Source organism: Oncorhynchus nerka, linkage group LG27 (assembly GCF_034236695.1).
Source record: "Oncorhynchus nerka isolate Pitt River linkage group LG27, Oner_Uvic_2.0, whole genome shotgun sequence".
Taxonomy (NCBI): Eukaryota; Metazoa; Chordata; class Actinopteri; order Salmoniformes; family Salmonidae; genus Oncorhynchus; species Oncorhynchus nerka.
The window spans coordinates 29,955,440-29,978,588 of record NC_088422.1 but is presented as its reverse complement, the minus strand read 5'-3'; the positions used below and the strand labels follow the sequence as shown (position 1 = coordinate 29,978,588).

General features: G+C 43.5%; 1 protein-coding gene across 2 annotated transcripts in view; it reads left to right on the top strand.

Annotated features, from left to right (window-relative positions):
* LOC115111554 (protein turtle homolog A-like) overlaps positions 1–23,149 on the top strand; it is a 51,535-nt gene that overhangs the window by 9,286 nt on the left and 19,100 nt on the right. For both annotated transcript variants that reach the window (XM_029637713.2, XM_029637712.2), the window contains exons 2-6: positions 585–680; positions 2,085–2,291; positions 19,494–19,640; positions 20,353–20,504; positions 20,596–20,713. In XM_029637713.2, the coding sequence (XP_029493573.2) occupies positions 620–680; positions 2,085–2,291; positions 19,494–19,640; positions 20,353–20,504; positions 20,596–20,713 (685 nt within the window). In that variant the 5' untranslated portion in view covers positions 585–619. The remainder of the gene's footprint in view (positions 1–584; positions 681–2,084; positions 2,292–19,493; positions 19,641–20,352; positions 20,505–20,595; positions 20,714–23,149) is intronic.

Sequence of the window (23,149 nt, the reverse complement as noted above, 5' to 3'; positions counted from 1 at the left end):
TTTCCAATTTATTTGATAAAGTCTGGGTTCCTGCTCTTTAGGCCAAAGGCAGATGACCTCAGACCTTGTATATTCCAGGTTGAGATAGCCAGTCAGTAAACAGAGATGTAGCTGGTGTTTTCCTCTTGCACGTGTCACGTGTCTATAGCTTTTAGCCCAGTTAGCATGATAGGAGACCTACGGTATGAGCTGAACCAATCAGAGGCAGAAGGTAAATCTCTTTGACCGTATCAGTGACAGGGACACACACACACACACAAACAGGGCCACTCAGAGGAAATATTTCCCCTCCCAATGCTAGTTTGAATAAGCATGTTTCCCAAATCCCAACCACAGATCAGACATCACATTTGCAGTGTGCAAAGATTATTTACAGAATGCAATCAGTTATCAAGTGATCAACAGACTGGAATCCAGTTTAAAGTAGGGATTATGAAATACTTTAGGGTTGATGTTAACTTGGACGATTACCTTGGTCTTGTCTGATGCCAGATGCAGTGGGAAGGTCCTTGTACAGTATTGAAGGCTGTGTGTTACTGTATGTCAGAGGTTTGAATTGAATGTCTGTGTTTCTGTGTTTTCAGGTTGGGAGATGTGTGAAGGTGTGTGAGGGACGGCCATGGGATTGGAGAGACTGTGGCTTCTGGGTGTCACCACTGTTGTTGCCCTCTGTCTGCTGCGTAAGTATCATACTGTACATCTGGGAAGATTTGCTATGCTCGTCACATTTTTATTGGTTTCTCTCCTTACACCTGCCTTGCTCTCCTAGCTACCCAAGTAATTCACTTCATACATTTCTATTACAATGGTACAACACTGTAGTTCAATTATACACCGTAAAAACGTATCATGTACCTCTAGAGAAAACCTCTCATCCAATTCACTATCAGAGAAACCCTCTCATCCAATTAATTTTCAGAGAAACCCTCTCATCCAATTCATTATCTTCCGTTTCTGTCTCTCTGCATCCTTTTCTACCCTTAACTACCAATGTATTTTACTCTGTAGTTTATACCACTCTCTTTAGATTCATTGTTCACATAGCCCTTGACTCTCATGTACTGGCCAGTGGAATTTTCTGAATGTACTCCCTAGAACATATGATTCACAGCCTCATACGGATAAATCTCTGACATCTGCCACTATGTACACATGGCCTGGATTGGGGAAAGTGATGAGGAGGGGGTCTGGGGGTCTAGACACAAGTGTGTACAAGGGAATGGGGTGAAATCCTACTCTAAAAAAAATATACGGGTGCGGATTAAGATCAGTCTGGGATTTATACTGGCCCCATCCCAAAGGCACGCTTCTAGGGGGAGGGGAGTTTTGTGGAGCGCAAGCCATGTGTGGACCCCAGGGGTGGCGGAGTGGGAGGGAGCGGTGAGGGGCCTGCTGCCCTGCCCTCTATCAGGGAGTGTCCCCCTTTGAGATTAGTGCTTAATCACTAGGCCAGACGAGGTACAGAGACAACACAACACTGCCAGGCTCTCAGGCTGTGTCGTTAATGGAATTGAAACATGTTTAAAGAGTTGCAGTCCAGCGGTCTTGTCCCCAAATGGTGTGTCATTGTTTTACATGGCCCCTGTATGTCTGTTTTAAACTAAGCATACTCTAGAGATTAACACAGTCATTGGAAATATGCAGGCTGACATCCAATATTTATGATATCTACTCTAATCTCTTATCCTTTACTGCATGTTCGTTTCTCAATGTCCTTCCAATTTTTTTCCATCCTTGCCTTTTGGGTTTAGCCTTGTTTCTTGTTTCTTGTCCTCCCCTTCCCTCTCATAAAGGAGCCAAGCTGTTGCTGGCTGCTAAACAATTTTATCATCGGTTCTCGGCCCTGCAAAAAATCAAGTGAATATTTACTCAATATCTTCAGAACCAGAAATTCCACAGAATGCATTTTGGAGAAAACTCAGCATGTATCTGGCTCTCCATGAGACTCAAACCTATGTGGAACAGATCCACATGTGGATCTTGACTGTTGACTCTTCAGGCATCAACATGTTTTACTGCCGATTCACCAGTCATGCTCAGCCTACCACCATTGTATTATTGCAACCTATGTGCTTTCTCCTCAGGTACGTCCCAGGGTGTGGAGGCGGTGGTACGAGCCAGGGTTGGGGGGACTGCAGAGCTAGGTTGCAGTCTTAACCCCCTTTCTACAGGAGTAACCACCCCAAACTTGTTCCCACTGCACGTGGTGGAGTGGGTTCGTCTGGGTTACAATGTTCCCATCCTCATCAAATTCGGAGTGTACGCACCACGTGTGCATCCCAACTACAAGGGTGAGTCCTCTTGTCCCAGATCTATGTCTTATCACTGCTTCTTTCAAATTACACAATGCATAGCAAATACACTGTGGCAATTGCAGTTATACAACATGGCTGAACATTTGAACCTTTTGGGTCTCACTTTGAGTCCTGGTGCAATTTAATCTTTTGTCCTGCTGGTTTATTGGGAGCCATTTGCCTGCATACAACACCCCAGTGCAGTCTCTACATTCCTCAGTGTATCGTATGGGAGAAGAACAAAGGAGAGTTTAACCTCAGGACAAGGACCTGAAAAATACGCATTTCTCTGATTATATCTGAAGAGATTCTGTGCAACAAGGTCACATTGTCTTAAAACAACTTTCAATTACCTTCCTTTGAGCCTTTCTTTCCCCTCACTAGTAGCTGGCTGGGAATGTGATTTAAGTACAGCTGTTTTGTTTTGAGTGGGGGTGGGGAAGTGGAAGGGGGCTACAATGGTATTTATGAATGCTGGGGGGTTTAGTGGTGAGAATAATCCAAATAGGTAATCCACCCAAACAAGAGCCCTGTAATTACACTGTGTGTCTGGGTGTGTGGTAGGGCCTCCATAGTACCGGGGCGGGGACTGGGGCAGGGCTTGGGTGAGGACGTAAATATGTTAATGGGTCAGTCAGGGAGGTGGGATGACAGACGGGGCTGTGTGTGGGTGTGTGCACATGTATGTATGTATGTTTGTGTGTTTTTGTGTGTGCATGCATATGTGTGTGAGTGCAAGGGGGGGGGGATAAAAAAGTATGGTTGAATTGAGACAGGCTTGGTTGGGGTGGGGGCTGGTGGTCTGATGACAGTTTTTTATTGGTATTCAGAGGGGTGACCCAGTGAAGAGGTTGCTTTGCTGTATGGAGAATGAATGAAGTATATGGAATAATATAGTTTTCTTACCTAGAGTACCATAATCCAGTCATTGTCTCTCAGAGAACAAAAGACAAAGGTCTATATCACATCCACCCCTTCCTCTGACGGAGCCCACGCCAGTACTTGTGCCTCCAAAATCCCATATTCTCTCATCGAGGTCACTGAATCTGGCAGGAAGCCTTTCAAGTCCACCTACAGTTGGTTTTCACTTAAAAACAATCAGTAGATGATTTCAGCTATCACACTAAAGATCAAATGGACCCTGGCGTGCACTGGACACCGACCAGGCTCTGACAATTCAGGAATGGCCGGAAGAGCACCAATCAACAGATGTCTGGCCGTCTTTCTGACCCACCCATAAACCCCAGTGTTATTGTTTTAAGGCAATCATGTGATGCAACATAACCCATAATTCATCACTGAGGCTATGGGGGTAAAACAACAGAAAAGTAACAACAACAATCTAACGGTTTGTTAGAAATCAAAAAGGACTTGGTTTTGATGAGGGATATTCTCTCTCTCTGTGTGTCTGGGGTCTGCTTAACCCCTGTCTGCCTCATATCCTCTCAGCTCCCCTCCTTTTGGGGGCAGGTGGCAACATGTGAAGCGTATCAGCACTGCGGATCTAATGTATTCTACCATCAAATTAAAATGTATGGGGGATTTCAGATTGAACCACAGCCCCACCTCACTAGACAGTATGAAACACAACCACTTCCTGATCTTTGTCTCAAGCCGTCTATGCTCAGGGACTAACAAGCACAAAACTTTTTAGTAATATGAAGAAATGCCTAGCTTTTTTTCATCCTTATTAAGAGTTTATGAGACTGCTCTATCTCTCATGTACAATCTTGCACTGACGCCATCCGCCATTCTAATAGTGTCTCATGAAAGAATGAGAGGAAGCATTATCTTGGATGGGGGTATAATAAAGTAATACGTTTCATCTCTAATTGTTCAGATAGGATATCAAGTGTATTTCAGATTACAGTGAGTGCTTGAGGAGAGCTTGCTGTGTCTGTGTCTGTGCCACAGAGTAATGTCCTTCTGTTGACCCCATTAGAAGCCATTCGCTCTGAAACAGACAGATTACTTGTGCAGGCTGCTCTGCAAATCTTTTATTTCTGGAGAGAAACCATTTTGAAGGAGTCTGCCCAGTGCCAAATCCTTCTTCCTCCATGTCTCTTTTCTAAACATGCCCTGGAGGGCTGAACATCAATCACCTGAGAACAAAGAGGAAGAGACAAATAAATAGTCACTGAAATACTGAAGTAGAGAGAACTCGGCTAGTGAAGTCTGTTGGAGTTGTGCTTTTTGAGGAAATGTGAGTCTCCATTCACTGGCCGCGCTGTCAGGGGCACTTGCTCTAAAAAGGGCAGATCAAATGTGTCCTCTCCGCTGAAGTAAATGAGTGGAGACGGTGTGGAGGGCACACCCTCCTGGGGGTAGAACGACAGCGGCAAAACCCCAGACTCAGCCCAGCAGGCCCCCATCATTCTGTCTCAGTGTGAGCCGTGAACACCGGGGGAGTCATGGCCTTGTTTGGCCCTCATACAAATACACACATTAAAGAACCTCAATTAATGAGCCTTGTTCCTCCACCATCTTTTAATTGGAATTGACATTTTACCTTGGTCAACAATGCCTTACTAAACATGACCCTATTCGACCAACTCAGCCAGGAGAGAGCCAAACAGAGAGGTGGCAGCTGAGGCTGACCCACATGATCCAGCAGCAATCTGTATTTCTACTAAAACTGGACCAGGGAGACGTTTGCCAAACAGTGACACAATATGAGAAGAATGCAGGCTAGACCCGTGGATCTCATGTTCTCCAGCTCTAAGTTACTCCATCAGGACAAAGGTTCTGTTACTTCATCTCACAGCGCTGTAGGTGTATCCCATGGGAATGAGATCAGGCCCAGTATTGTGCTGCTTGGGAGCTTTTGTGTGAAGTCCTTCTTTAAGCCCCAAGCACTGCCTGGGAGGTTCTACCTTATCCCAGACTTGGCTTGAGTTTCACCCAGGAGAAGAGAGGAGCTTTGGTTGAGCCAGGCCTCTGTTACCTACAGATATAGGATCTTAATCTGAGTTCATCTAAGTTTCTCACAGAAGGAAAATAATCATGCAGCAACAGGAAATTTGCATTTTTGTATGGATTATAATTTTAAAAAATTAGGGGTTGATGCAGTTTTGGATAGGGAAAGTCAAGTCTGAAATGTTAAAGTGGAAAGTTTAAACCTTGATTACACTACAAATTTGCATTTCCTGCAACAATAGGATGATCAAATTAAGATACAACACCTGTACTGTTGGAAGAGTAGTTTACAACAAGGAGAGGGTTATAAATTGAAAGTATCAGAACTCAGGATAAGACCCAGATGCAGACAGCTAGAATCACAGATGTTTATTGACCAAACAAGGGGCAGGCAAAAGACAGGTCAAGGGCAGGCAGAGGTCCGTAATCCAGGGCAGAGTCAGTAAGGTACAGAATGGGATCAGAGCAGGCAGAGGTTCGTAATCGGGTCAGAGTCAGGCAGGTACAGAACAGCAGGCAGGCTCGGGGTCAGGGCAGGCAGAATGTCAGAACTGGGAATATTAGGAAACAGAAACTTGAGAAAACAGGAAGACGGGAAAGCACGCTGGTAAAACCTGACAAGACAAGACAAGCTGTCAACAGACAAACAGAGAACACAGGTATAAATGCACATGGGATAATCGGATAGATGGACCACACCTGGAATGGGGTGGAGACAAGCACAAAGACAGGTGAAACCCATCAGTGTGTGACAGGACCTCCTCTAGGAGCGCCACCTGGCGCCCTGCCTGGGCACATACCTGGTGGACCAGGGTGCCGGCGGTAGAACTCAGCAATGAGGGCTGAGTCCAGGATGTTCTTAGCAGGGACTTAGCATCTCTCCTCTGGGCCATAACCCTCCCAGTCAACCAGGTACTGGTATCCCCTGCCTCGAGGTCGAACACTCAGTAGGCGCCTCACCGTGTAAGCCGGATGGTCGTCGATGAGATGGGGGAGAGGTGTGGACCTGGAAACACAAGATAAAGGACAGTGAGACACAGGTTTTATCTTGGACACATGAAACGTAGGATGGATACGGAGGGTGTGGGGCAACAGAAGGCGAACAGCAGAGGGGCTAAGGATTTTAGAGTTGAGGAATGGGCCGATAAAACGTATACCCACTCGGAGGGGCAGGTCCCGAGTGGAGAGCCATACTCTCTGCCCAAGCCGCTAGCGGGGAGCAGGGGTCCGGTGGCGATCCGCTTGTTGCGATACCTGGATGTGGTCTTCAAAAGAGCAGCCCGGTACGGCGACAGAGGCGGATGAACATCTGGGCAGAGGGTATACTGAATTCCTCTTGCTCGGGGAAGAGCGGGGGCTGATATCCCAAGGAACACTCAAAGGGCGAAAGACCAGTGGCCAAGCAGGGAAGGGTGTTGCAGGCGTATTCAACCCACACGAGTTGCTGGCTCCAGGTGGTTGGGTTGGTGGAGGAGACGAGGCAACAAAGGGCCGTCTCCAGGTCCTGATTGGCTTGTTAGATTGGGGGTTGATTGGCCGACGACCCAATGAGGGAGCAAACGCCTTCCAGAACCGGGACGAGAACTGGGGACCCTGATCGGAGACCATGTCGCCCGGAAGTCCATGGATCCAGAAGATGTGCTGCACCATGAGCTGAGCCGTGTCCTTGGCTGAGGTTAACTTGGGAAGGGGAATAATATAGACGGCTTTAGAAAACCTATCCACCACCGTCATGATAGTAGTGTTGCCGTCTGATGGGGGGAGACCAATATATGGGATCAGGGGCGGTGAGGAACAGGGAGTGGTTGAAATAGGCCAGCCATATCTTGCTGCAGGGTCTTATTTTGTGCACACACCGTGCGGGCGGTGGCGAATGCGGAGACATCCGGCACCATGGAAGGCCACCAAAAGCGTTGTCGAACAAAAGCCAGGGTCTGACTGGAGCCTGGATGGCAGGTCAGTCGAGAGGAATGCGCCCATTCCAGGATCGGGGAACGGCCAGAGTCCGGGACAAACATCTGGTTAGCCGGAACCCCTCCGGGTGAATAACAGGGCCCAACGAGCCTGCCTAGAGTTGAGGTGCTTGGTGGTGCGGAGATATTCCAGGTTCTTATGGTCCACCCACACTAAGAATGGGTGTTCTGCCCCTTCCAACCACTGCCTCCACTCCTCCAACGCCATCTTGACAGCAAGGAGTTTTCGATTGCCGACATCATAGATCCTCTCAGCAGGGGTAAGACGATGGGAGAGGAAAGCGCAGGTGTGCAGCTTTTGATGCTGGGCAGAACGCTGGGACTGGACGGCCCCAACTCTGACATCCGAGGTGTCGACCTCTGCTTGTGTAGCTAATGCTTCCTTGCTTGAGTAAGATGGTCAGTGGCAAGAGTAAGTTCAAAAAGGCTAACCAGCTGAGTTTGAACCAATGACAGTGGCTTATAGCATGTGGTATCACAATGAAAATGAATGATACTCATGAGTGCTGTCCTGTTTGCCAGAGGTGAAAACAAACTCAGGAGGCATTGGTTTGGAATATTTTGTGTGACCATTGTCTCCGGCCGGGCTGACTTTGTGAGGAAGATTGATGGCTGGAGTTGATAGTGGTGTCATCTCAGCTGAGTTTGGCTCATTCCGGTTTCTTTACCTGTGTTCAGAGTTTGGATTCCGAGGACGATATACTATCCCTGATTGGCGGGTTTTCAGAGTGTGAATCGGATTACATCATTCCGGGGCAGCCTGAAGCCCCGGCTTTGGTTTCGGCAGGAGAGAGTGAACCATTGGTGGTGATGCCCTTTTGATGGTGTTTTTCTCCCCCGCAGCGGAGTTCCTGAAGGTTTGGGTGAAGGTATTTACCTCTTGTCCCTGAAGCGTGGCTTACCCCTTTTTAAAGATTTAGCAGATGAGTGGGTACCTAACCATAAACATCAATGCCTTTCTTTAAAATCAATACACGGGTATATATTTTTAAACCTGCATATTTAGTTAATATTGCCTGCTAACATGATTTTCCTATAACTAGGGAAATTGTGTCACTTCTCTTGTGTTCCGTGCAAGCAGTCAGGGTATGTGCAGCAGTTTGGGCCGCCTGGCTCATTGTGAACTGTGTGAAATCAAATCAAATATATTTATATAGCCCTTCTTACATCAGCTGATATCTCAAAGTGCTGTACAGAAACCCAGCCTAAAACCCCAAACAGCAAGCAATGCAGGTGTAGAAGCAGGGTGGCTAAGAAAAACTCCCTAGAAAGGCCAAAACTAGGAAGAAAACCAGGCTATTTTTTTTTTTTTTTTACCTTTATTTTACTAGGCAAGTCAGTTAAGAACAAATTCTTATTTTCAATGACAGCCTAGGAACAGTGGGTTAACTGCCTGTTCAAGGGCAGAACGACAGATTTTGTACCTTGTCAGCTCGGGGATTTGAACTTGCAACCTTTCGGTTACTAGTCCAATGCTCTAACCACTAGGCTACATTGGCCAGTCCTCTTCTGGCTGTGCCGGGTGGAGATTATAACAGAACATGGCCAAGATGTTCAAATGTTCATAAATGACCAGCATGGTCAAATAATAATAATCATAGTAGTTGTCGAGGGTGCAGCAAGTCAGCACCTCAGGAGTAAATGTCAGTTGGCTTTTCATAGCCGAACAGGAAGGATATAACCCCACCCACTTTGCCAAAGCACAGCCCCCACACCACTAGAGCGATATCTTCAACCACCAACTTACCATCCTGAGACAAGGCCGAGTATACCCCACAAAGATCTCCGCGACGGCACAACCCAAGGGGGGGCACCTACCCAGACAGGAAGATCACGTCAGTAACTCAACCCACTCAAGTGACGCACCCCTCCTAGGGATGGCATGAAAGAGCATCAGTAAGCCAGTGACTCAGCCCCTGTAATAGGGTTAGAGGCAGACAATCCCAGTGGAGAGAGGGGAACCGGCCAGGCAGAGACAGCAAGGGCGGTTTGTTCACCTTCACACTCCTGGGCCAGACTACACTCAATCATATGACCCACTGAAGAGATGAGTCTTCAGTAAAGACTTAAAGGTTGCGACCGAGTCTGCGGATCTCACATGGGTAGGCAGACCATTCCATAAAAATGGAGCTCTATAGGAGAAAGCCCTGTCTCCAGCTGTTTGCTTAGAAATTCTAGGGACAATTAGGAGGCCTGCGTCTTGTGACCGTAGCGTATGTGTAGGTATGTACGGCAGGAAATTAATTCCTAACAAAGACCATAATTAATTTGCCAGAATTGTACATAATTATGACATATCATTGAAGTTTGTACAATGTAACAGCAATATTTAGACTTAGGGATGCCCATCCGTTAGATAAAATACGAAACGGTTCTGTATTTCACTGAAACAATAAACGTTTTGTCGAAAATGATAGTTTCCGGATTCGACCATATTAATGACGATAGGCTCGTATTTCCGTGTGTTATGTTATAATTAAGTCTATGATTTGATATTTGATAGAGGAGTCTGACTGAGCGATGGTAGGCAGCAGCAGGCTCGTAAGCATTCATTCAAACAGCACTTTCATGCGTTTGCCAGCAGCTCTTCGCTGTGCTTCAAGCATTGAGCTATTTATGACTTCAAGACTATCAACTCCCAATATTAGGCTGGTGTAACCGATGTGAAATGGCTAGCTAGTTAGCAGGGTGCGCGCTAATAGCATTTTAATCGGTGACTTCACTCGCTCTGAGACCTTGAAGTAGTTGTTCCCCTTGCTCTGCAAGGGCCGCGGCTTTTGTGGAGTGATGGGTAACGATACTTCGAGGGTGGCTGTTGTCAATGTGTTCATGGTTCGAGCCCAGGTAGGGGGCGAGGAGAGGGACGGAAGCTATACTGTTACACTGGCAATACTAAAGTGCCTATAAGAACATTCAATAGTCAAAGGTGTATGAAATACAAATGGTATAGAGAGAAATAGTCCTATAATTCCTATAATAACTACAACCTAAAACTTCTTACCTGGGAATATTGAAGACTCATGTTTAATGGAGCCACCAGCTTTCATACTGTATGTTCTCATGTTCTGAGCAAGGAACTTAAACGTTAGCTTTTTTACATGGCACATATTGCACTTTTACTTTCTTCTCCAACACTTTGTTTTTGCATTATTTAAACCAAATTGAACATGTTTCATTATTTATTTGAGGCTAAATTGATTTTATTGATGTATTATATTCAGTTAAAATAAGTGTTCATTCAGTATTGTTGTAATTGTCATTATTACAAACAAAAAAATGTTTTTGTCCGATTAATCGGTATCAGCTTTTTTTGGTCCTCCAATAATCGATATCGGTATAGGCGATGGTAGTAGTAGTAATTACTACTACAGTGGTAGTAATACAAGTTTAGAACATTTACAGAAAATACAGAAATGCCAGTGGTGGAGGTGTTACTGTTTATATTCAGAGCCACATTCCTGTAAAGGTTAGAGAAGATCTCATGTTAAATACTGTTGAAGTAATATGGCTACAGGTTCACCTGCCTCACCTAAAGCCCATTCTTGTGGGAAGCTGCTATAGACCAGCAAGTGCTAACAGTCAGTATCTGGATAACATGTGTCAAATGCTTGATAATGTATGTGATATTGACAGAAAGGTTTATTTTCTGGGTGATTTAACCTGTTGCTTCTACTCGGGACGCTTGCGTCCCAACTAGAGCTCTGGAAATGCAAATGCGCTACGCTAAATGCTAATAGTATTAGTTAAAACTCAAAAGTTCATTAAAATACACATGCAGGGTATCGAATTAAAGCTACACTCGTTGTGAATCCAGGCAACAAGTCAGATTTTTAAAATGCTTTTCGGCGAAAGCATGAGAAGCTATTATCTGATAGCATGCAACACCCCAAAAGACCCACAGGGGACGTAAACAAAATAATTAGCATTTCGGCGTTACACAAACCGCACAATAAAATAGAAAACATTCATTACCTTTCACCATCTTCTTTGTTGGCACTCCTAGATGTCCCATAAACACTATTTGGGTCTTTATTTCGATTAAATCGGTCCATATAAAGCCTAGATATCGTTATATGTAGACTGTGTGATAAACGAAAAACATCGTTTCAAAACGTAACGTCATTTTTTAAAATTCAAAAAGTCGACGATAAACTTTCACAAAACACTTCAAATACGTTTGTAATGCAACTTTAGGTATTAGTAAACGTTAATAAGCGATAAAATTCATCAGGAGGCGATGTAAAAATCATTAGCTGTCCGTCTGGAAAAATGTCCGGCTAGAAACTCAACGAAAATATCCGGTCCTAGACCGGATTAGATACGGTGTCCTGCATGTGTTTGACCAAGAAAAAACTCGAAGGGAAATGACAAGACTCTAGACACCGTGTGGAAGCTGTAGGTACTGCAACCTCAGTCAATTAATTGTGGTTCACCTTTATCAATGGGATCAAGTAGCGCATGGATATATTTTCCCATTTTCAGTGATCAGTTTTTCCTGTGCTTTTCGATGTAAATGCCGTTCTGGTAAAGCCACAGCAGTGATTTAACCAGTTTTTTAAACGTCTGAGTGTTTTCTATCCACACAGACTAAGCAAATGCATATACTATATTCCTGGCATGAGTAGCAGGGCGCTGAAATGTTGCGCGATTTTTAACAGAATGTTCAAAAAAGTAGAGGGTCGACTGAAGAGGTTAAATATTGACTGGCTTTCATCAAGCTGCCCACTCAAGAAAAAGCTTCAGAAAGTTTAAAACTGTAACCAGTGCCAGCAACCTGGTTCAGGTTATCAGCCAACCTACCAGGGTAGTTACAAACAGCACAGGAATGAAATAATCAACATGAATTGATCACATCTTTACTAATGCTGCAGAAATGTGCTTGAAAGCATTATCCAGATCCATCGGATGTAGTGATCACAATATAGTAGCCAAAGGCTGGGCCTAATACAGTGTATAAGAGGTCATACAATAAGTTTTGTAGTGATGCCTATGCTGTAAATAATATTTGTTGGTCTGTGGCGTTTAATGAGGAGCAAACAGACAATTGACACATTTATGAAATTGTTTTCCGCAGTTACTAATAAGCATCCACCCATTAAGAAAATGACTGTAAAAACGGTTAAATCCCCATGGATTTATGAGGAATTGGAAAATTGTATGGTTGAGAGGGATGAGGCAAAAGGAATGGCAAATAAGTCAGGCTACACAACCGATTGGAAAATTTACTGCATATTGAGAAATCATGTGACTAAACTGAATTAAAAGAAGAAGAAACTACACTATGAAACAAAGATAATTACATAAAGAATGATAGTAAAAAGCTTTGGAGCGCCTTCAAATAAATTTGGGGAAAAGGGCAAACTCAACTCCATCATTCATTGAATCAGATGGCTCATTCATTACAAAACCGACTGATATTTCCATCTACTTTAATGTTTTTTTTCATTGGCAAGATTAGCAAATTTAGGCATGACATTTCAGCAACAAACGCTGACACTACACATCCAAGTATATCAGACCAAATTATGAAAGACAAGAATTGTCATTTTGAATTCCATAAAGTGAGTGTGTGAAAAAGAGGTGAAAAAATTATTGTTGTCAATCAACAATGACAAGCCACCAGGGTCTGACAACTTGGATGATAATAGCAGATGATATTGCCCCTCTATTTGCCATATCTTCAATTTAAGCCTACTAGAAAGTGTGTGCCCTCAGGCCTGGAGGGAAGCAAAAGTCATTCCGCTACCTAAGAATAGTAAAGCCCCCTTTACTGGCTCAAATAGCCGACCAATCAGCCTGTTACAAACCCTTAGTAAAGTTTAAAGTTACAGCATGCTACTTTACAGTAAACAAATTGACAACAGACTTTCAGCATTCTTATAGGGAAGGATATCAAAAGAAGCACAGCACTTACAGAAATTACTGATGATTGGCCCGAGAGAAATTGATGATAAAAGATTGTGGGGGCTGTTTTGTTACACTTCAGTGCGGCTTTTGACATTATCGATCATAGTCTGCTTCTGGAAAAACGTATGGCTTTACACCCCCTGCTATATAGTGGATAAAGAGTTACCTGTCTAAAAGAACACAGAGGGTGTTCTTTAATGGAAGCCTATTTTTAATGGAAGCCAACATAATCCAGGTAGAACCAGGAATTCCTCAGGGCAGCTGTTTAGGTCCCTTACTTTTTTCAATATTTACTAATGACATGCCACTGACTTTGAGTAAAGCCAGTGTGTCTTTGTATGCAGATGACTCAACACCATACACTTAAGCTACTACAGCAACTGAAATGACTGAAAAACTTAACAAAGAGCTGCAGTTGGTTTCAATAAGTTAGTCCTAAATATTTCAAAAACTAAAAGCATTGTATTTGGGACAGATCATTCACTCAACTAAATATTGTATGAAATAATGTGGAAATTGAGCAAGTTGAGGTGACTAAACTGCTTGGAGTAACCCTGGATTGTAAACTGCCATGGTCAAAACATATTGATACAACAGTAGCTAAGATAGGGAGAAATCTGTCCATATTAAAGCACTACTCTACCTTCTTAACAGCACTATCAACAAGGCAAGTCCTATGGGCTCTAGTTTTGTCGCACCTGGACTACTGTTCAGACTTGTGGTCAGGTGCCACAAAGAGGGACTTGTGAAAATTGCAATTGGCTCAGAACAGGGCAGCACAGCTGGCCCTTGGATGTGCACAGAGAGCAAACATTAATAATATGCATGTCAATCTCTAGAGGTGAGATTGACTTCATCACTACTTGTATTTGTGAGAGGTATTGACATGTTGAAAGCACCAAGTTGTCTGTTTAAATGACTAGCATACAGCTCAGACACCCATGCATACCCCACAAGATATACCACCAGAAGTCTGTTCACAGTCCCCAAGTCCAGAACAGACTATGGGAGGCGCACAGTACTACATAGAGCCATGACTACCTGGAACTCTATTCCACATCAGGTAACTGATGCAAGCAGTAGAATCAGATAAAAATACACTTTATGGAACAGCAGTGACTGTGAAGCAACACAAACATAGGCACAGAGGCATGCATACACACATGATAACATGCGCACAATACACACACATACACCTTGATTTTGTGTTGTAGATATGTGGTAGTGGAGTATGGGCCTGAGGGCACACACTTAGTATCTTGTGAATTCTGTAATGAATGTATTGTAATGTATTTAAAATGTTAGAATTGCCTTTATACAAATTCCATGTCTGAAATGTGCTGTATAAATAAAGCTTGATTTAATTTAAAACGAATTAGCAGAACAAATGCAGCATCTGTCAATTATTTACCAGTACTGTACATCATGTACGGAAATAAAAAAAGGCTCATAAAAAAACTCACACATGCATGAACACCTGCACGTGATAATTTCTAAGTCATACAGTATGTTAGTATGTTTCAAATACAGTGTCATTAAAAACAGGTATTGGTACATTGACACTTCCATGCTTTGTCACAGATTTGAATGCAGTAGACCATGGTTGACTTGTTGCTTCTAAATTGTTTGTTTTCTGATTCAGGCATGGAGGGCCATTCTGTAGTTGGCCAAGTTGGCTGGGGCTGAGGTTTGGATGTGTCACTCACTGCTGCAGTGGCTTGACCATGTGAGCAGAACGTGCTTGCTGGTGCAAGGGTTAAAACAGCCGGACAGAGAGAGAGGGACTGAGTTAACTGTAATCTATTGCTTGACAAAGAGCTATTCATAAGAGGGTTAAACTGATTAGGGGAGAGGAGGGTTGAAGAGGGAAATTTGGGGGTAAGGGAGGGGTGGGCTGTCAGGGGCTGGCCCCAGACTTATGATTGTATTCAAATCAAAACACACATCCCACAATGCACCTCTGCCTGTCTCCCTTAAACACATACGGAACAGACAAAGAAAAACAAAACTGAGGCCTCTGTAAACAGAATGATCTGTCTTCCTCCATAGGTGCCGCTATTAATTGTAGCATATGAAATTCTGTATATCCCTGTGCATTACAACGTGTAATTACGCAGCAGTGGGAACCACCACTGCAACAATCACATGTCCATTCCATTTCCTCCGAACAATAGAACATTATCCCAGAGATTTAACGCTGAGAGGCTGCATGGACCACAATGAACAGCATTTGCCACACAATCACTGCATCGGAAGTGTTGACTTCCATATGTGTGACAACCAGCTTGAATGGAATTATGTGGGTAAAATTAATACGATTTTAACACCAGTTTGACTAAAGTAAGCATGGGAGCACAGAGTGATTTTAAACACCATGTAGTACATTACAGTATATTGTATATTAAAACCCCAGGCCATGGTTACATAAAAACTGTTGTCACGAGTACAGGCAAGCCAGTTCTCTGGCAGTGCAGTGAGCGGTGCAGCTCAGAAAGAGCTGAGTGATTTTTAACCTGCCACCCACTGGGGGAGAACTTGACTCTGGCTAATGTGAAGAGGGTGGTGCGTCTTAGAGGGGAACGCTGAACTGAACGTGTGCATTAGAGTTTCCATTATGCACCCTTCACTGCACCCCAGCCAGACCTGTCAGAATAGCAGCTCGTTGTAAGGTAGACTGAAGTCGTCATGTGATATCTGGGGGTGGAAAAACAGTGAGGAGAATAGACAGGAAAAAGGAGTAGCTAGTGTTTCTCTGTCTCTGTGCTCCATAGAGACTAGTGTATCGGAGGGCCTCAGGATATTTGTGCTAATGCAGGCCAAGTGGGAGTAATGAATGTGTCTGCTGGAGTGTTGCAGGCTCACTGAGGTCAGTGAGGTCTCACTCATTGGTAGTAGTCGGTGGATTATTGATCCAAATACCTTCTATAACCTCGCCATAATCTGTCATTGTATTCCTTGTAGAATGCAGCAATGAGCCGTTTAACAATTTTCATCAATACTTGGTCATCTTTGATGAGTATTCAGATCCCCATATTTTTCTTTCGAGTTGGGATGGATTGGAAATTGTCCACACCTTTAATTTGGAACATTATTTTAAATCATGTGGTAGTGACTCATCTGTCCATCTTAACAAAAGCAATCATTTACAGGGCACATATTTAGTTTTTATCTCATTCTAATTTGTTTTTTTTAAAGCATGGAAGCAATTTTGCCATTTGTGACCATCCATGGCTAGACAAATAATTAAAATAAAACTGCATTTGTCACTATTGTATGACCTCAGATTCGAATTAAAACATGCTTTTCTCTCTCTGTCTCTTTTATCTCTCACACTGGGTGCGTTCATAATTTCAATCTGGAGTGCCAGAGTGCACTCAGAGTGCCCGCTAACCGTAAATTCACACTGGACGCTCTGGCCAAGGTGCAGGGTTGATCCAAGCGTTCTGGCCTCACAACTGCAGTCAAGTACCCAAGCTAACTGGCTAATGTTGGCTAGCTTGCTAGCTACTTCCAGACACAAATGAGAGAACACCTCACTCTGACCATTTTACTTGCCCTAGCAGAGCTGGTTATGCTGTTTGTATGTTATCCAGAGCATTATCAAGAACTGCTGCTGACAACAATTGAATTACGCTTTTTTTGCCTACGTTTACTGACACCAGCCATATTCAATGGGTGTTGAGCGTTCGTAAATTTGTCAGTTATTCTGCGCTCTGGCACACTCAGAAGAGAGTGAGTAGGTAGCCAGAGTGAATTTACGAATGCACCCACTGTCTCCATTTCCTACTGCTGGATCGGTCACAAGCCATTTACCCATTATTTAAATCCAAACATGTTTTCTTCTATGTGTAATTTTTTGAATCACAGGCACAAACCCACCCCCTGTGATTGGCCCTCCCTTCCCAGTGTTTTACCCCCTTCGCTCCCCGTTTCCACAGCAACTGAATTCAAATCCAAACTCACAGCCCTGGGTATTCTTGGTTTCATCACTATGGTAATCTGAGAGAATTACGAGGGGTGGTGTGGGGGAGTTGCCTTCCCTTTGTAGTGATGGACAGGGAGGAGGGGAGCAAGAAAGTTAAGTGTTTCATAGTCAAACTAAAAATTCCCCAGTGGTGAGCCAGTTGGAACTGCACACTCAAGGTTTTGAAAATCAACTCATATGCTGTGCACCCTCATGCTTACATGTCAGTATTTAGATTTATTTGGCCATTGGGAATTACTTGGTTTGTGTTTGATTCTTAATCGTTCTTAGAGGTGCTGGTAATCTTAATGCATTTAAAATGTTCCTCAGCATTTCTAGCCATAAAGGGATTAGGTGTGAGATTGTGTATGAAGTGATACACATGAAAGAGTTTTTCTCCAGTGCACTGGGTGTGGAGTTAATTCCATTGCTGTTTGGGGAAAAGTCTGTATAGGAAATAGACAGCTCAGGGAGGATCCCTCACTTTGAGATAACAGCCCATGCCTGAAGTCTTTGATACACCTGTTATCATTTCAGCACACATTTCCTTTCTTTGAGTGTCCTATCAGCTCTCCTAATAACACTGACCTGGGATCAGAGGGACCTTTTTATGTAAGCACAAACTGAGAGCCGCCCAGTAATGATTGGGTCTGTGTTGAAGCAGGTCAGACAATCATAATCTCTGCAGGCCATTAACCAAAACAACAGCCCCTCTCTGGAATGTGGGGTTAATTGTGACTCATTCTAATCCCTTTTTAAACACAGTGTGGTGTTTCACCCTGAAGCCTCAAGGCTGTGGGTGCATTTTGCTTAATTAATCACAAGACTACCTCCGGCCACTGCTGTCTGAAGGGAAAACATCCTGGACAGCTGAATAGTCACTGTTTTCCTCTGATGTTTTTTGTCAAAGTTGAAGTAAATTCAATAAATCTTTTCTGTCATTCAACACCCTGGTGAAATTACCTCAGGGGCTGAAGTACAAGATTGTGTCGTGAAAAGATTCAATGATGAGGGTGCAACTCCATCTCTATTCTCATGCTTATTCAATGAACAGACTAGGGGCTTTTTTTTTCATGAAATAGGGGCTTTTTACACATTGTGTTGTCAATCATAGGATTTAGTGTACAAGGTGCCTACAGTCTTTATTCTAGATTCTGCAGGCTGTAGAATTGCATTGGTTATCTACTACAATTGCTTACTACATAGGCTTATAAAGCCTAAGCATTTATCAGACCTCATCATATGAAGGCATTCAGTTGTACAACTGACTAGCTATCCCCCTTTCCCTATTCCTTGTCAGAGGGTTAATTGGTTAAACTTTTTCCACCTTGAAAAATATGTATGTTTCCTGTGTTTAAAAGAGAAGGGCTTCCTCCTCTGCTCATTTATAGCTCCAAACATTATTAACTTACATTTATATGTAACTCATTGGGTACGTTTGTTTTGTTTCTCTGGGGATGCATGAGGTTTCTCTGTGACTGCTCTGTTTATTTTAAAACTGCTTGGCTGTTGCCTGCTAAAAGCATGAGTTTTCCACTGCTTTACAATACACATCCTCCTATCATTTAAAACCCTGCATTTGGGGAAAAAAGAGTTCATTGAGAGACTGAATAAAAGGAGGGGGTGGGGAAAGACGGGTAACTTAGTACCCTGAAAACCAGGCTTCAGTCACCAGGCAACCAAAAGATCACGTTTCAAAGCCCGACAAGGAGTTGTAAGAAGTAGAAAGAAAAAGAGAGGGGCAGAGTGTGAGATAGAGAGACGTGTGTTTGGAAGGAGGTGTGTGTGTGGGGGGGGGGGCACTTCATAAAGTGTCTTCCGCTTTCCACAGTTTCCCTCTCTGCCATATGCTCCTCCATGATAAACAAAACCAGGTGATACATTTCAATACAAATCTTCAGATTCCGGTGGAATCTGGTGACATTTTGACATTGATAAGAGCTTCTCTCTTGTGTTGGTATTGGTACCAAACTGCCTTTACCCTTTTTTTATCTATTCTTTTCATCACTCTCCGTATTGTAAACAACAGGAAATCTAAATATGGTCAATCTTTCTCAACTAGAATCTTGCTCTGCTTGTCAAAATTGAATCATGTGTTTGTACTTCCCTATCCCAAGGTCTCTGTTTTATCTTTAAATTACATTCTCTGTTTGCCAGTTATGTCATTCCATATATTCCATTAAGCAGACCGAAAAGTCCTAAACCCTTTGGGGAATTTATGTAATGTATAATTTATTATTTGATACTAACTCACCGAAAACTTTATGGGACAGTATAGTTGATGACCTGAAAACCCATGAGGTTTGACTTTGCCTGTGGCCTTTTGTGACACTGGATGCCTGTGTCCTCTGCTTGGTAAGCCCACTGCCTGCGTGTGCTGACTCTGCTAGTCTGGTTGTATGTTCTGACCCTGGGGGCTCTCTGTCTCTCTGTGCCCAGGCCGTGTGTCTCTGACCCGGGGGGCCTCGCTGCTGGTGGAGGGGCTGAGCCTGGAGGACGAGGGCTGGTTTGAGTGTCGCATCCTGCTCCTGGACTGCACCACAGACGAGTTCCGCAACGGCACCTGGACCTTCCTCTCCATCACAGGTGCAGCTCAGTGGGTCTCTGTGGCAGTCAGAGGAACTGGACCTACAGGACAAGTGATCCTCTAACTGCTCACAACCATCAGTGTTTTCCCTTTAGAATATTTTCAACATCTTCAGCATGTCCCTCTCTTGTTTATCTTCATATGGAGTTTTTTTTCAGTGTATAAGTTGTTGTTGCAAAATGCTCAGTGTTTTACACAGTGCTCACGACACGTCTCGTCTCGTCTCGCCACAGGGGACGTAGACACAGTGCACGTGACCTCACCAGGATAGTGGAGGCTAAAGGGAAAACAATGTTTTGTGTTCAAGTGTTTCTCTTGTCCTGCATCCTTCTCTCCTCCTACTGTCACTCTCTCCTTCTCTCCTTTTCCTATTCTGTTTTCCCATTCACACACATATCAAAACACATGCCACTCCAATTTACTATCTACCTCTCATCCTCTCTTTCTTTCCATTTGTCCATCTTGTCTTATTTTCTTCCTCCCTTATGCATCAAATAGGATATCATCAGGGCAAGTATTGTGTTACATCCATGTAACGTACCTGGTTACTCAACATGTTTGGGTGTTCAGAGGCCACTACTAGCTTACAGATATAGCAGTAACATAATTCATAGTTTCCCATTAGTTAACTAATTGTTACACAATAGATCATTAACTAGCTAGATAATTGTGTTACATTTGTTTAAAGATCATCTAACTTTCCCCCTACAGCCCCACCTGTATTTATCAAGACTCCGCCTACCTTTGTGGAAGTCCTGCTAGGGGACTCCCTGACCCTCAGCTGTGGTGCCCATGGTAACCCTCGACCAACTGTTATCTGGCATAAAGATGAGGCCCCAATTGAGAATGCTGAAAACATGGTGGTATGTAGATAAGCTTCTGTTTGCTGTTGAAGTTGTTGGTCATGATTCAAAGCATCTGCAATCTATTTCTCTCTCCCTCCCTCTCTCACAGGTGCTCAATGGCACCTTATCTTTGGCCCCCGTCACCAGAGAGACATCAGGAATGTATAAATGTCATGTGTCCAACTCGGAGGGGAATCTGACCCATACTACCCAGCTGCAGGTCAAAGGTCAGTCTGACTATCTTCTAACCATCTGGGAGAGGCAGGCTTCTCATAAGCCCAATCAGCTCAGTTCGCTCACCTTAAGGGTCTCCAATGTATTAACCCCTAAAGGTTCCTACATTAGTCCTTAAAACCTTAGGTCTGGTCTAGAAGACAAACTATTTTGTTTACTAACCATTTAGTTTACGGAGTGGCTGCGGATAGGTATTTTCTGGACCCCTCTTCCCGTCAGCTAAAGGTCCTAAAGCTTCTGCGTATGGGATTCCCTACTTTACTCATAGTCTCTGCTCTACTCATAGAGAACAGGCTACTCTGATCAATGGTGGTCGTTTTATAAAGTTAGATCAAAGCTGAATCAATGTTCCTAACATTAGGAACACCAGGATTCAGTACCCCTGTCTTTCTCAACACTGTATGTCTCTCATTGGAGAGGAGCCTGGAGAAAGGCAGAAAGAGCCTACACTGACCACGCAAAGCATACTGTCTCCACCTAGTGTGCTTGCCTTTACCCTACACTTACATTTTTGCTACATAATTTCTGCAAGGCAGATCTCAGGGTATTAGCAAGTACATACACTGAGTGTACAAAACATTAGGAACACCTTCCTAACATTGAGTTGCACCCCCCTTTGCCCTCAGAACAGCCTCAATTCGTATATAATTATCTATATATATAATTATACGAATATAAATATTCATTATAATTTATATATATATATATATATTTTGCCATTTAGGAATGTCTTGTTCAATGTGTTTCTATGGGCTATAGTGGTAAAGGCCAAATTCAATATTTTATCAAATCATTTATACATATTTAGTTTGATACCTAAAGGTGTCCTAAAATTCCAAATCAAATAGCTAAATTATCCATGGTAGGACCTTCTTAAAACAATTCCATATGTCAGCTTACAATATTTCACCTGTAAAACTTGACCACAAAAAATATGTGCGTAAATTAGAGGTTGTAATGGTTTTCTTCATCTGAACGAGAGGCGGACCAAACCGCAGTGTGGTTGTTTTGATTCATGTTTTAATAAATCACTTCACATGAACAAACGAACAAAAACAAGAAATGTGAAAACTCAAAACAGTCCTATCTGGTGCAAACACAGAGACAGGAACAATCACACAGTGACACCCAGGCTACCTAAGTATGATTCTCAATCAGAGACAACTAATGACACCTGCCTCTGATTGAGAACCATACTAGGCCGAAACATAGAAATACCCAAATCATAGAAAAACAAACATAGACTGCCCACCCAACTCACGCCCTGACCATACTAACTAAATACAAAACACAGGAAATAAAGGTCAGAACGTGACAGAGGTAAAGAAACACGTGCGCAGAACGTGATTCCGATCTTCAGCACTAGGCCACGTTCAGTAGCCAAATGTTGTTGAACATTGCAGATAGGAATGCCATGAATAGGGCCTACGTGATTCCTTGTTCAACATGTCAGAGAGGCATGTTTGCTCTACAACACATATTTCTCTCTGAACGTTCCAAAACATTGCGTCCTGCTGAATGCGTCCCTGGGGAAAAGGGTTCTTGGGGGCTGGGATAGGGTGGTTACCTACGGATCCGCAGCCTCTGCCTTTAGTTTAACAGAAAGCCAACTTAAAGCACATATGTTTTCTGGGAAAATAGTCTGGGTAGCCATTTGATTAGCTGTTCAGGAGTCTTATGGCTTGAGCGTAGAAGCTATTTATGAGCCTCTTGGACCTAGACTTGGTACTTCGATACCTGATTTCCTGTTTGCTTATGGCGGTATACAGCTCATTGAGGTGGTATGTAGACAGCTACGAAAAATACAGATGAAAGCTCTCTTGGTAGATAGTGTGGTCTAAAGCTTATCATGAGATACTCTACCTCAGGCGAGCAAAACCTCAAGACTTTCTTAGATATCGTACACCAGCTGTTGTTTACATAAATGCATAGGCTCCCATCCCATGTCTTACCAGAGGCTGCGTTTCTGTCCTGCCGATAGAGTGTATAACCCGCCAGCTGTATGTTCTTAATGTCATCGTTCAGTCACGACTCGGTGAAACATAAGATATTATAGTTTTTAATGTCCCGTTGGTAGAATAAACGTGCTTTCAGTTCGTCACATTTATTTTCCAGCGATTGAACGTTAGCTAGCAGAACGGAAGGCATGGGAAGATTAGCCACTCGTCGCCTGATCCTCACAAGCACCCTGATCTCTTTCCGCGAAATCTGCGTTTTCTTCTCCAGCAAATAACGGGGATCTGGGCCTGGTCGGGTGTCTGTATTAAATCCCTCCCGTTCGACTCATTGAAGAACAACTCTTCGTCCAGTTTGAGGTGAGCAATCGCTGTTCTGATGTCCAGAAGCTCTTTTCGGTCATAAGAGATGGTAGCAGCAACATTATGTACAAAACAAGTTACGAGCAACGCGAATAAACAAACAAAATAGCA